General features: G+C 34.5%; 1 protein-coding gene across 17 annotated transcripts in view; it reads right to left on the reverse strand.

Moving 5' to 3' along the window:
- Nucleotides 1-655: 655 nt before the first annotated feature.
- Nucleotides 656-14,385, reverse strand: part of CCSER2 (coiled-coil serine rich protein 2) — a 149,492-nt gene continuing 135,762 nt past the window's right edge. For 6 of the 17 annotated variants that reach the window (XM_082424195.1, XM_082424192.1, XM_082424181.1 and 3 more), the window contains one exon: nucleotides 656-1,604. In XM_082424195.1, coding sequence (XP_082280321.1) covers nucleotides 786-1,604 — 819 coding nt within the window. In that variant the 3' untranslated portion in view covers nucleotides 656-785. Of the gene's footprint in view, nucleotides 1,605-5,793; nucleotides 5,871-7,903; nucleotides 7,944-13,657; nucleotides 13,791-14,385 lie in introns of those variants that run through there. The other 11 variants (XM_082424194.1, XM_082424188.1, XM_082424189.1 and 8 more) reach the window with 8 other exon arrangements.

Consider the following 14,385-nt stretch of genomic DNA (forward strand, 5'->3'; position numbering starts at 1 on the left):
TTACAAATGAATACATCTTTATGTCAGGTTTCAAGATGTATCCTCACTCGAGCTTTCCAAAATTTATTCAGTAACAAAAACAAACACAAATGGGGTGTGTGTGTGTGTGTGTGTGTGTGTGTGTAAAACAAGATGTTAAAGCAACATATAATTGGTTTATATATATAATATGAAACATTTTTAGCCAGGGGAATTTGTCTGGTAAATAAATATTGAGACTATAGCAAAGAAAAATAAAACTTACGTAAACTTCCCAATAAAAGCCTGATCTCCTCTATTCATCACAGAGCTTTTGCATAGACCTTTTAAATATACAAATCACTGGCCAGAACTCTACTTACAGACTACCATCTTCCGTTATCACCAAATCTTTAGTTAAAATAGTAACCATATTCACAGGAGGGATGAGTGAAAAAGGGTGAGGCTCTGACAACCACAATTAATACAGACCTTAAAAGGACTAAATCAGCAAAGCACATTTGTTGCCTGCTAAGTGGAATATTATGAATTTTCTGACGTGCAGAGGGATGGATAACATGATTAGAGCCTTCTGTAGACCTCTGAATGGGTAAGCAAACTTTTGTGTTTACCTGAGACAAATATGCTCAAATACTATGTACTTCAACCAGGATATAAAATGGAAGAGCCAAACTAGTAGAAGCTTCCACATTTTAATTTTTAGATTTGCAAGCTTTTAATGGAACCTCCATCACAGTAGCAAACTGCACATAAAGCTATTACAGACTGTTTTTTAAAAAAAACAAATTGGCAGGTGATGGCTATGCTTAATGAATCTTTGGTTTAGGAAGACGAGAATATTGATTAGAGGCCAAACAATCCCCAGAATTCAAATTGTCATTAGGATTCTGCATGATTTCTTTTCTTCTTGTTAGTGGCCTTGGGATGCTTGTCTTGGCCTGGAAGTTTTGAGGCTCTAGTCGGGGGTTGCTTATTTGTTTTTGTTTGAAAGAGCCAGCAGGGGGGCGGAGCTTAGACACTTTTGGATTTGGATTATTTGCAAGATTTGTTTGACTAGATGTTGGCTGGAGTTTTGCAGAATTACATGGTGTGATTATTGGTGACTTCTTACAAGTGGGATTCCCACTTGGACACGTTTCAGGAACTGGAGGAGGTACCACAGAATTCAAGATGGATGGCTTAAAAAGCTTCAAGGACTTGGGCTGAGACGTGTAGCCCTCTGGTGAAGACTGATTTCTTCCAACTCTCTTAGCCTGGTCTACTATACTTGACTGGGGAAGTGTCTGAAGAGAAGTGGTTACAAACTGCATGTCACTAATTTGATTATTTGCCAAATGATAAGGCTCTTGAGCATTCATGCTCATGTTCAAGTCTGCTTCAGAAGGTGTACTCTCCACCACATCCTTAGTGAATTGTGGGCTTGATGAAAAAGGCCGGTCTTCCAGACCACTGCTGCTTTCTTGTTGCAAGCCATGTGTAAAGCTTTCATCCAGAGGTGCAACAGCCTGATGTATGCCCTGGATTATGCACTCACTGTGGGCCTCGATATGTTGTGGCTTTACTAGTTTTCCCTGGGCGTGGTCTGTGGGTCTGGGAAGGCTGCTGGAAGGCTGTAGTACTTGAGGCTATTAGAATTAAAAACAACATTAGCAACAATTCGTTTTAGAAATAACACCCAGAATTAATATAAGTTCCAATTAGGTTGTGTTGGTACTTATTATGTTTTAATATGAGAAGCATGTGGGGGTTTTTTAATTAAAAAATAAATTGCAATATTCAAGTAATTCATGAGACACATACAAGAGTGATGATGCAAACAAAAAATGGTACGGGCAGTAAACACTAAACAAGATCCAAAATCAAACAGGAGAAAAGAAAAATATTAAAGTACTGATTTACTATAAAAAAAGGTTCCTACCTTAATTGATTCATTAATTATTTAAAACTTCATATATAAGAGAGCTTGACAGAATGATTTCTAGAGCCCTTTGGTTTAATCTCCATATAACATTCGGATAGCAACTATGACCTTCAGAATATTACCCATTTTAAAGGCTTATTTTTTAAGGAAAGCTCTATACCACTTCAATACACTTCACCAGAGGAAGCATTAACTTCAAAGTGTCAGGTGCTGTACCTCTATTGAGAATTAAAATTACCAGCAGGCAAACAATTTAGAATGAAGATTATATTCTCAGTTGATGTGAAATTCTAATAACTTAAAAAAAAAATAGGTCAACATCTTTAGCTAATGTTAACCTACCTTTAATATTCTTATTGAAGTTTCAGAATAAAATGTTTTCACAGCTTATTTGTTCTGTCTCACTGCCATTTGAGGGATCAACCAAGGTTCTCTTATGGCTGATATGTGAAAAACAGATTTACCTTCCCCAAGAGCAAATGTCCATTAATAAAACTAAAAATAACCAGCCTTTTGAATGATGTCTGAGATTAAAACAGATTTCAAGTTGCCTGTAACTTGAACTAAAGCTCAGAAGCCTATAAAAGTAAAGTTCTTAAGGCTCACATGCCTTGCACACACTTCTCTGGAGCTTATTGTGTGATTATATTCTATACAAATCAGAGGAAACATACAACTTCCATTACTTTGGGACATTCAGTAAAGAAATATGAATCTTAAAGTTATCTTTCAATGGCCCAAACAGTTAAAAGTTTATGGGGCAGAGCCTATTGGTCATATCATGACACAGGAATAGTTGCTCTAAATGTTTAAACACACACACACACACACACACACACGCACACTCACACACTCACATATACGTTCTATTAAATGATGTGGGCTGAAAATGTCAAAAAATTTGGCAAAGGGCTTTGAAACATGAATGTTTTTAAAAGATCATATTTTACTAATAATTTTTTTACTATGCTAATCCACAAACAAATCTACACAGTATCTCTAATTTCCCCAAAAGAAAGGGTGAATCTATTTATGTTGCATCATTTGTGTTTTGCTCCTTTTTTCACCTCCTTGACCAGCACTGGATGATGGCTACCAGAGTCAGCAATCAGGGATTAGATTATGGAGGGGTTACAAGTGACTGAGAACAAAGGTCACCACCTCATGGAGGGATGGTTGGTTATGATGGCATAGGGTTGACTTGCTATTTATAAGAATAATAAAAATCAAGAAAATGACTACTCAAAGTTAATCCATGCAGAATATGTTACATTAAACTTTTATCTTAGAATATTTAAAATAAATAAGTCATCTCAGTTTTTGCTTCAAGATAAATGTTCTAGTTAAAGTCACTGGGCATTTTCACAATTTATCACCATAGAGATGATTTAGAGGTACTAAAATCATCAAGGAATTTATTCAAGACTCTCCTTGGGATTCCCTAGAAAAAACTGGCCATGCCAAAGTGATATATTCTTTAGAAAGATCAGTAAAAATATAAAGCAGGGCCCTATTAAGCAAACCAAAATCTACCTAAGGGGGAAAAAAAAAAGCAACCAAGGAGGAGAAAAGTGCAACATCAAACGGTTAATTGAATGGGGATCTATTTTCCTTTTACCTCTTTTCACCTTTAAAAACAGTAAGATAGTCTAGTCTTGAGTTAAAAATCTTAAAACAATTTAAGACCTTTGAAAATATCAGTGACAATCTAAAAAAATGATTTTATTGTAATATGTCTATTGCCCATAAGGAAAAAAACGGTATAAACATGCGCTACCAGCTCAAAGCATAAACAGGTATAATTTTCTAAGTAAGATTAAACTGATTATTAAGATAATCAAACCTCCATGAAAGGGGTACTATGAACTGTAGATAAATTATCCATGTGCATTGTTCTGATTACTTATATTACCCAAATGACCACTGCTTACCAGAGAACTAAATGGAAATACAGCGGAGTGTCATGTCAGAAAGATGTTCTGCTTGTATTAAAGGCAATAAAGCTCAATAACAAATACTAAAGAACTAGAAAATAATCAGATTTTTAAAAAATAATAAAATTTTGAGTCTTTTAACTGAGAGGAGTTAGACTGACCAACTATACAAAAAGTGTCCATACTATCATTTAATTACATTAAATAAATCAGTGGTTTCTAAATGCTGAATAATATAGATTTTATATTTTTATTAAAAGTTTATTTTAAATAAAAATTTAACTTCCCTGTCCCAAAATAAATGTCTTGTTTTATTATTTATTTGAAAACTAGTTTGTAAATCAATTCTGCTACTTGATCTTCTGTCTCTAGAAGAAGATCAAGAAATGACTATAGTGAGGACCAAGGAAAGGCTTACTCCTGATTTATGGAAGATTGTAAAACTGGTTACCCACTAAAGACTGGGTTGTCATTAATTACCTGTTGACAAGTAGAACAACAAGTTGCCTCCTAACATCTAGCAAGCAAAAGCAAAGATGTGTTCAGACAGCTTGCTGCTTGCAGTACAATTCCCCAAATTCTAAACGCTCAGCTGTATATTAACAATTCATCTTGCCCACGTTTACTACTGCACTACCACAGGTGTTTTCAGAATGAATTTTAAATATAAAAAGAAAAATCCCATGTAATCAGGGATAATAAGATCAATAGGAAGGTATATCAAAACCATTCATTCATTTTAAAAATGTCTGATATATCATGCACTGTAGTAGGTGTAGGAAAATATGAACCTGAACACAATGCTGTTCCTGTGGTTGAGAGGCCTCATAAGAAAGAGTTAGGTAGACAAATGATGAGACCATGTCTCAAGCATAACAAAATGTAGAAGCAAGAAGCAAATATATGCCTGATTAGAGAGGTCACAGAAGGCATCCAAGAATTGCAAACATCTGAACTGAGTTTTAAGATAAGTAGGAGTTTGCCAAGAAGACAAGAAGGGAAGAACATTCAGGGTAAAGGGCCAGTACATGCAAAACACAAAGGCAAAAAAAAAAGAACATAATTATGTTCTAGTAACTTCAGATTGTTAGACTGAAGTGGCAAGCACAATGTTGGTAGGAAAGTGTAGGCAAGGGCCAACTCATAAAGGAACTCGCATCAGGCCGAATAGTTCTGACTCTGTACAGTAGATGATGGGAGACATTGATGAATTTTAAGCAGAGGAATTATAAGACCAAATGAGTATTTTAGAATGTCACTCTGGTGGAATCAGTGAGGAATGTAACAGTAGGGGACGAGACTGTTAAGCATAACACCCAGGTAGTACGCCATTGCTAACAGCCCAGGTGATAAACTATAAGGGTTTAAAATTAGGATATCAGGAAAAAAACTGGAAATGATTGAAAGAGTTTTGAAGGAGATAGAGGAATTTAAGATGAGTTCAGGTTTCCGGCTTCGAAGATGAAAGACGAGGTATTGCCCTGTATCAAAAAAAGACCTCTGGGGAAGTTGCCCACCAGCCCATTCATTACATAGCCTCAGCCGCCCACAAGACTCAGAGGGCAAAAGGAATTCCCCCACTACTGCAGGGACCTCTGGAAACTCTCTGTAGTCACAAATTCGTAGAGCTTTAGTACTCCATCCTTGCAACTTGTAGAAAGGTTGGTTACTAAAGCTTAAAAATGTGGATCCATTCCTAGACTGAAAGAACTCAGGGCTTCTAACTGGACTCAGCAACTTCAAGTCTTACTTTAGTAGTTAAATACATATACTTCAGCACACTATTCTGAGAATTCTCAGATGCAATGGCTACAGATGTTAAGGTCAAGAGTGCCAGCAATAGGCACTACTGGGTAATTATGCAAGGGATTGATAGGCATCTTCAATGATAACCTTAAATGTCTATTCTGTGCTGCTTACAAAGATAACCAGAGACTATGCGCTTCTTAAGGCACGTACCGTGCTTTATTCATTTTTTGTTGTCGTAGTTGGTATCCTCAGTATTTGGCACATAGCAGGGATTAAATATATATTTACTAGATAATAAATAAATAAATGAATATTGATTGGTAAGTGGTATATTCCAGCACGGCTTCTTTGGTAATAGACTAGCAAAATGATACTCCCCTATTAGGTCAATGATGCGGCACTAATTTAAACGAGTCTCAATAACTGATGGAAAAGAAATCTTATAATTAAAAAAATGTTTTCTCTAAATAAGTTTGGAGTCAGCTAAATGATTCATGCTTAGAAGCATAGCATGAAGGATTCATTACATGTTAGCTTGAACGCACCACCTCCCATTATGACCTGCACCTCCCATAATGACCCACCAGCTATGCCAGAGTTGTTTTTTAGTTGGAGACTCGACATTTCTGGATGAAATATGTTAGGGAAACTGTCTTAACAAGCATTCAACTATTTTCCATTTCTAATTCTAATAATTAAAAATGATTATAACATGTAAAACACTTAGGATAGAACCTCCCAGAGCACATCAAAATTGCTCAGTAAATGTCACTTACGATTATTAAAAGGTGTGAAAATGATTAATTCAAGCCATTGCCCTTTTGTAACTACATCTTGCGGGGGGGGGGGAGCAAGTTCTATAATAGTATTATAATAAACTAGTTGCTACAGATTGCAAGGTTTCTAGGCTCCAAATACATATCTCAATAATGTCAGTCATATCTATATGTTTTAAATCCACAGGAGGCATATCTGATATGACACAGAAGTCAAAATTCCTCAAGTGCCCTCCTGGAGATAAACCAGAGCTAGGACATGCAAGGCACTTTAACGTTTAGAGAAAATTTACATGTGGCTACGTGAAGGAGCTAGTACAACACAGTATTGAATCACTGAGCTTTTGAAGTCAGACTGATCTGGGTTTGAGTTCTGGCTCTATCTCTATCAGTGAGATACTGGGTAAATTATCTTACTACTCTGAGATGGAATTTTGTAACTTGTAAAATGAGGATAATAGTACCTACACCTCACTGAATTGTTGTAAATCACAAATGATAACATGCATATAAAGTGCTTAGTATTATGCCTGACACATTACAAATATTTGAGAAATATTATACTCTAGACTGTAAAAGAAGGGTTTCCCTTCTTTCCAACGGTAGATAACCAAACTCTACGCTCACATGCATAATCTCTAATTATCACAAGACCCTAGGTGGAAGGTACTATCTTCTTTTTGTAAATGAGTAAACTGAGGTTAAATGAAATTAAGTAGAATCTCCAAATTCACAGACTTTAGTAAATGGCAAAGCCAGAATTTGAACTGACAGAGAATTTAAAATGCAGCACTAAAGTTTTATCATTCTGTGATATTTGGGTTAAGTCCAATGAGTTCACAGATTTTCAGAATATGCAATATAGCCAGATGATTGTTTTAAAAACTCAAAAGACAGATTCAATACCAACATTCAGGTATTAACTTTCCTAGATAATGTCCTATTTCCTTCTTAGCTGATCTGTCCTACAGAGGATAACTCTCAGACACCAAATTCAAGCCACATGGTGAAGCAGTATTTCCAGGGAAAAGTGGTTCCAAGAGACCCACTGGAGGAAATACACTGAACACAAGGAAATGCAAATTAGCACTCATCACAAAAACTCTTCACCTTCACCATTTCATAGCACTTCAAAGATTTCTAGCATTAACATAAGAAAAAACAGTCATATCTGTAAACATACAAAGGAAGTTTCTGTAAACATTCTTGTTCTAAAGTCACCAATAGTAAGACAGCAGCTAGAAATATCAAGTCCTGATGGAGTAAAAATATGTCAAAGTGTGTAAGGTAGAAAGCAGAAAATGTTCTAAAGCATAAAAATGCTATTGCATAACAGATACAGGAATGACCTAATATTATTTTCTTGATACATACAAGTTTATTATCATTATTAAATACATTTCAAAGGTTAAAAGGAAGATGGTAATGGAGCCATTTGTAACATGCCTGTAATTTCATGCAGGCTCTGACATGCATCATGCAAACTGGGGGGAAAAAGTTACAATGAAGAAGGTGGTAGGAAAAAATCTGAAATTGTACTGTACCACGCTTTGTCAGAGAAGTAATGGACTAACTTCTCAACTCCTTGCCAATGGCATAATGGGAAAGCAGAGACAAGAAAAAGACAGGACAGTGGTGTCAGAGACCACATACAACACCAAGGAGTTGCCATGACTGGGTAGCAGCCAACGGTATTTGCTTTTCTTTGGTTGTATTTTTCTAGGCATTATTATTTTAATATATTTCTATAAAATGAAAACATATTCTTAATAGATTTATACTTTCTTGATGAAGTGGTTTGCAAGTTAATACAAATATTCATATCCACAGAACAGTGTATATAATCTTCTTACCCTTAAAAGGAATCACTTGAAGAATCTTACCAAATAAAATACTGAAAAGAATTTTGACACAATTAATATTCATACTCCAAAGATCTAAAAAGGTTTAGCTGCATGTAATCCCTTATAAAGGAAGTAGAAATTATTTTTAATAATTTCAGTCTTGCATATTATAAATACAACTGAATGTTAGTTTACTTTTAACTGCTGCTGCATTAAAGACCAATAAAAGAATAATCTGATCTTCATGTATGTCTTAAATATAATGTTCTACATTATAAGCAAGGCTCCACACATCACTATAGAGATAGAAGACAGGACTGGATCCCTAGTATAACTCGATTCAAAGAATTCTGGTCTGTAATTCACATGAACCCAATCAAAGTTTCCAAGGATTCCTGAGGACCAGGAATCTGATTCCAAGGAATCCCTAGATCTCAGAATAGTACCTCTAGATCTCAGAGAACTTAGGGAAGATATCTGACTGATAAATATAAATTATAAATAAGCAATTTCTGAAATAAGGAGTTCAATGACTTTTCTAAGTTGATCAGCTAACTGCTTTTAAAAACTATCAACACAACACTGTAAAGCAACTATACTCCAATACAAATTAATTAAAAACATAAAAACTATCAACGTGAATAATAGTGACTTAAGTAAGCATTTACTGCACAGGCATAATTAGTGTGAGTTGCTTAATTTTCATGAGTCTATATTTCTAAGACAAAGAACCCATCAGCATCTACCTCTGGGATGGAGAATAGTTCAGGGGGAAAAAAAAAAACTAAACTAAATAACATAATAGTACGATTCCACTGGTGTGACCAATACGCATGGTATATTTATCCAGAGTAGGATACTGCAGGCACTATGATATGGCAACAAATACAGCTAACAAAACAATCCCACAATCTGCAGAGCAGGTTGTTATAAAAGGCTTATACAGATAACAGCAATTGCTTTGTTTCTCATAAATGCAAGGTGTTGAGAAAGAAACTAACCCCTGCCTACGTTTATGGGACAGCCTCCTGGACCATGAGTTTGATGCACATTTCTAGTCAATTAACCAATGACTAATCTGCACTTGAATTAACTGCAAATATGGACACAGTGTCATATTCTATATCAACCACACTTTTAAAAAAATAGCTTACTGTAAAATCGAATTGTTCAGTTTTTACTGAGTTACTATTTTCCACTTCATCAAAAATATTTTATTTTTATGAAAAGTCACTCTCAGAGCTAATTTCTCATTAAAGCACTGACTGATGCTATCTTTACATGTACAATTGCTTACAGTCACATGGTGAAGCCAATCGGATTGAGCCACGTTAATGTTTACCGTATGAACATGTTTGACAGTTCAACAATACACATCAAGCATCTCTAAAAAGCACACACCCTTTAAGAACCATCCTTCTAGTGCTGACACTGATCTAAACACAAGAATAAATTGCACTACAATAGTATCTCTGTTTAATAGGGGAAAATGGAAACAACATCAATGTCAAACAACAGGAAAACATTAAATAAATGATATCATAGTCACATGATAATGTATTATCATGTAGCCATTAAAATGTTTTCAAGAAATATTTACTATATAAAAAATGCTCATATAATACTATGTGAAAAAAAGCAAAACAAAAAATTGGAAAAAAAATATGAGAGTATCATATGTCCTAAGAGAAAGTACTGTTTCATGAATCTTTAATCTGAATTTTAAATATACACACATGTGTGCCTTGGGTTGTAAATATACAGTTTCATTCAGTAAATATATACTGGGTTGTGATGTAAAATGAATTTGTGTCAAAAAAGGTTTGTGAAACAACCCCTGAAGTTTATAAGAGGAGGAGGAAAATATAAGACAATATAATTGCCATTCTTAATATAATTCTGGTGAATACAATTAGTGATTATTGTAATATAAATTTAGAAATCAGGCAGCACTGCATCAAGAAACTGCTGGGCTGGATTGGGAGTTTGGGATTACCAATGCAAACTATTATATATAGGATGGATAAACAACAAGGTCCTACTGTATAGCACAGGGAACTATATTCAATATCCTGTGATAAACCATAATAAAAGAGAATATGAAAAAGAATATATGTATGTATAACTGAGTCACTTTGCTGTACAGCAGAAACTAAATACAACATTGTAAATCAACTATACTTCAATAAAATTTTTTTAAGAAGAAACTGCTGGGCTTAATATGGCTATTAAGACATAAACATGTATTTATGTTATTTTTGTTGCTTAAAAACACCTTTTTTCTTCCAATTTAAGTTACTGTAAATGGAAGCTAAAGGAAGTAAGATTTCTAAATTCTTTCAAGAAAGGTGTTAAACAGCAAATTTTAAGTCTCTTTAGGCATGTTAAGAAATAGGTATTATTTCAAGATATACTTTTTGAAAAGTCAGGTATTCCTGAAAGCATATGCTCCGGCAAGAAATGTTATTTGAGATTACCATTAAGGCTTTTACTTGCCAAAAGTAATTATTTTTATTAAATTTTCATACTGTGAGGTAGGTTATATATATATATATCATTCCTAATTCTACACAGTTGGAAATTAGAAAGACTAAACAAATGACAGTTAAGTCAGTTGGACAAAAGCTGAACTGCCTACTGACAGCAGGAAGACCTTTGAATGTTTAAATGTAGATATTTCCTGCTAACCTAGAGAAAATTTAATTTGAAACTGGAAGATAAGCATCATCAAGCTGAGACTAGTAATACACCTGAGAAAAGGAATGTAAGTCAAAATTTTCTGAGAAAGTAAAAAAAAACAAACAAACAAAAAACTTAAAAGACCAGGATTTTCCTTTTATCTCCATTTTTTTAGAGTTACTCTTAAATTCACCGAGAACATCCTTGGCCACTGCAGCTTTCTGGAGTTACCAGAGCTAAACAGTCCCTGTAAACATTAGTTATTTCACTCTCTGCAATATCTACAACAGGCTATCTCTTTATGCCTGTTTTATTAGGTCCACTACTCTTACACATTTTAAAAAACAAAACCAAAAGCAGACCACCTTACTGAAGATTAATAGCCAAGCTTACCTGGCTTCTGCATTTACGCTTAAGTTGATGTTCAAGAGGGCATCAGAAACAACTTATTATTGAAACACGATAATGTAGGAGAACTCTCTCAACTACATACCATCACTTACAGAATTAACCTCTCCAAAATTAAAATCAGCACTAGAAATCATATACTGACTAAATGTGGAGACAAATATTGTTTCACTGAATACATAGCAGTTTAGTGCAGGAAAAGGGGACACCTATTGCAAAACTCTCTGGAAAACTACTGGATTTACTCCCATAATTTCATACCCTTCTCCTCTATATTTTATCATTATAAAATAATAATTATTATTATTTTATACTCCTTTATATTATTATTTTTTATACTCCTTCAGGCTTTCTCAGGGTAAATTCAAAACAGTGTAGTAATTTAAACATATTTCCTTTAAAGGAACCTTCAAAGCTCAATAAGAGCTGTCAAAAAGCTGTGAACAAGTCCTCTAGTTATCACTTTCCACAAACTGAGTCCTACAAGTCTCAATGATCAAGTCTCAGGGGCCAGTTCTCTTAGGTGCATAAGCCATGAGAACTTACCCAGGAAAAGACTCCAATGTATATACCTTCTCCTAGGTGGCCAACACATCCAAACTCTGGCGAACCAAACTTTCTTTTTGCTAACTTGGAGATGCAGAGAAAGCAGGTTTGATCTAGAAAAGCTAGAAAGACAGTTCTTGATAGTAGTGCTGAAGGACAGACAGTGCTGCTTCATAGTTGGAAATGAAAAAAATACCTCTGAACCCAAAGGAGAAAGAAGCATTTGGAAATGGAGAGCCAACAATTCAGGTGAGGGATAAGTAATTTTTAAAGCTATACTGATGAGAAACTAGTGAAATGGGTGTTTCTGGGAAATATGTTTTAAAAATAAATCTGAACTATCTGTGATACTGAATAATTAACCTTAAACTCCAATTCCATATTACATGTAGCTGAGAAGAAGGAGAATAGGGGAGAAGAACAGTGGGGAAAAAGAACAGGGACTATAAGGGGGCTTCAGAGAAGTTAAGGTAGGTGCGTAATTTACCTCAATCTGAGGTAAATCTGTCAACCATGCAGTATACTGGCTACAGCTTAAGAATACATTATCATTTGTTATAATTGCCCTTTGAAATTCAGATTAGTTCACTAGCAATTTAGTATAATTCTTTATGTGCTAGCCATCTTTAAATAGAGGAGAAAGCAACCTAATTGAAGCAAGGGAAGTAAAAAGGAGGATTTACAAAGGTGGTAGGAGATGGGAAAGGAGGAAAAGGGAGGAACACTTTCACTCAACAAATTAACTTGCTAGTAAATAAACTTGATATAAAAGCCTATGCAAACTCCCTATTCCATTGTTCTTTAAAAAGTGCAAAAGGGAAGGAAAGGCATAATGGCCAAAAAATAAACTTCAAACCTTGTCTCAAATTCATGTTGATACTTCATAATTGACTAATTCAAGAAATAAATTTTTATTTGAATAAATCACATTTTAAAGCTTTAACTGCTTAAAATTTCCCCCTTTTGGACCTTTGATACTTCACATGATTTTGATAAGAATAATTTATGAAAAAATTGATATGAATCACAAATCAGGGCAAATCCATGGAGAAGGCATAAAAGTGACTCTGACAACATTTATATCTTTTTCATTAACATTAGCTTTTTTGGGGTGACTTTTCAAAAAAGATAAAATATAACCAACTTACCAGTTATATACTTAAGTACATAACACAAAATAATAAACACTGTTTTGGAAAGCAGATTTAATGTAAACAAAGATTTTTTTTGAAGTCAAACAATTACTAAATCATTAGAAATGTTAGTAAACCATGCATATTCAAAAGCCATTTCTTCTGTACTGTAAAGCAGCTGATAAATTACAAAGACATATTAGTTATTAAAAAACTCTTAAAAATGATTTAAAAGATTTTTGTATTAGATGACAGTGAAACGCAATCAACACCTTTTGATTAGAAAATATTTAAAGAAATGTGCAATGGTCTAGTAAGCCTTCTCCCTAAACAATATGCATCTGTCCATTATACTACTGCAGATAGTGTATACATTTTTAACATGACTAGATTTAAAAAACAATTTTTATTCATATATCTCAAGGTCATGAAAATAGAAAATATATTAAAGACAGATGCATGTCAGTAGGTATAGGGTCACTGGCAATAGGTTTAAACGGCATTAGAATGACATTAACTTCAGACAGCTTTCCTAAGGCTCTAAGGAGAAAAGTCTATTTACATGCAGTCAAAGGAAATATTAATTAAGAGAGGAGAGCCCAGGGAGTGCTGGTTTAGCGTGTGCCTGCAGGTCACTCTGGAGGGAGAGGAGGTGCTGGGGAGGGACAGTCATGCAGAAGGGGAATACCATGAACGGGAAGCCAGAGCAGGATAGGAGTGAGAGACACAGACTCACTCTGTCTGCGGTGCGGTGGAACAGTCCGTGGGATGCCTTGGAAGGAGCCCTGCCAAGGAGAGAAGGAGGGGGCAGAATACCCACCCTGTGCAGAGAGAGATGGGGGTAGGGAGGTATAATAAAAAAGGGAACCAAAAATAGAGAAACCACAGTCATACTTTAAAAAAAAAAATAACAACAGTGTTAATGAGAAGACAGATTTCATTCTTTAAAATATAGGCAGCCCAAATTACTAAAAATACATCATAATCCAAAACTAGTTATTTTTCATATGTTAAGAAAAAATTATTTTCCTCTAATATTTGTAGTTAATGCATATGAAATAATATATTTTTTCTGGCATACAATTACATTTATCATCATGTATCTCTTTTTAAAGTAGCAGATTCCAGTTTTTTTTGCAAAAGATGAAAGCATTTAAAAGGGGAGACAGACTTTAGGTGTTAAACACACAGAAACTGCATCAATAATAAATTAGGCATTAAATCATACAAAAATTTTTTCTTTTTTAACTCATAGGTTTTCAAAGGATTAGCAGCTAAAATAAAGAACATTAGCTGAAGATAGCAGAACCAACAGAGCATTCAAAAGACTTAGGATGTTGTAAGAGTGAGTACTATATCAAGAATGTGACATACAAGCCACAGGTTACACATGCAAACTTTTTAATTTTATTAACT

This window comes from Balaenoptera physalus, assembly GCF_965194825.1.
Source record: "Balaenoptera physalus genome assembly, chromosome: 14".
Classification (NCBI taxonomy): domain Eukaryota; kingdom Metazoa; phylum Chordata; class Mammalia; order Artiodactyla; family Balaenopteridae; genus Balaenoptera; species Balaenoptera physalus.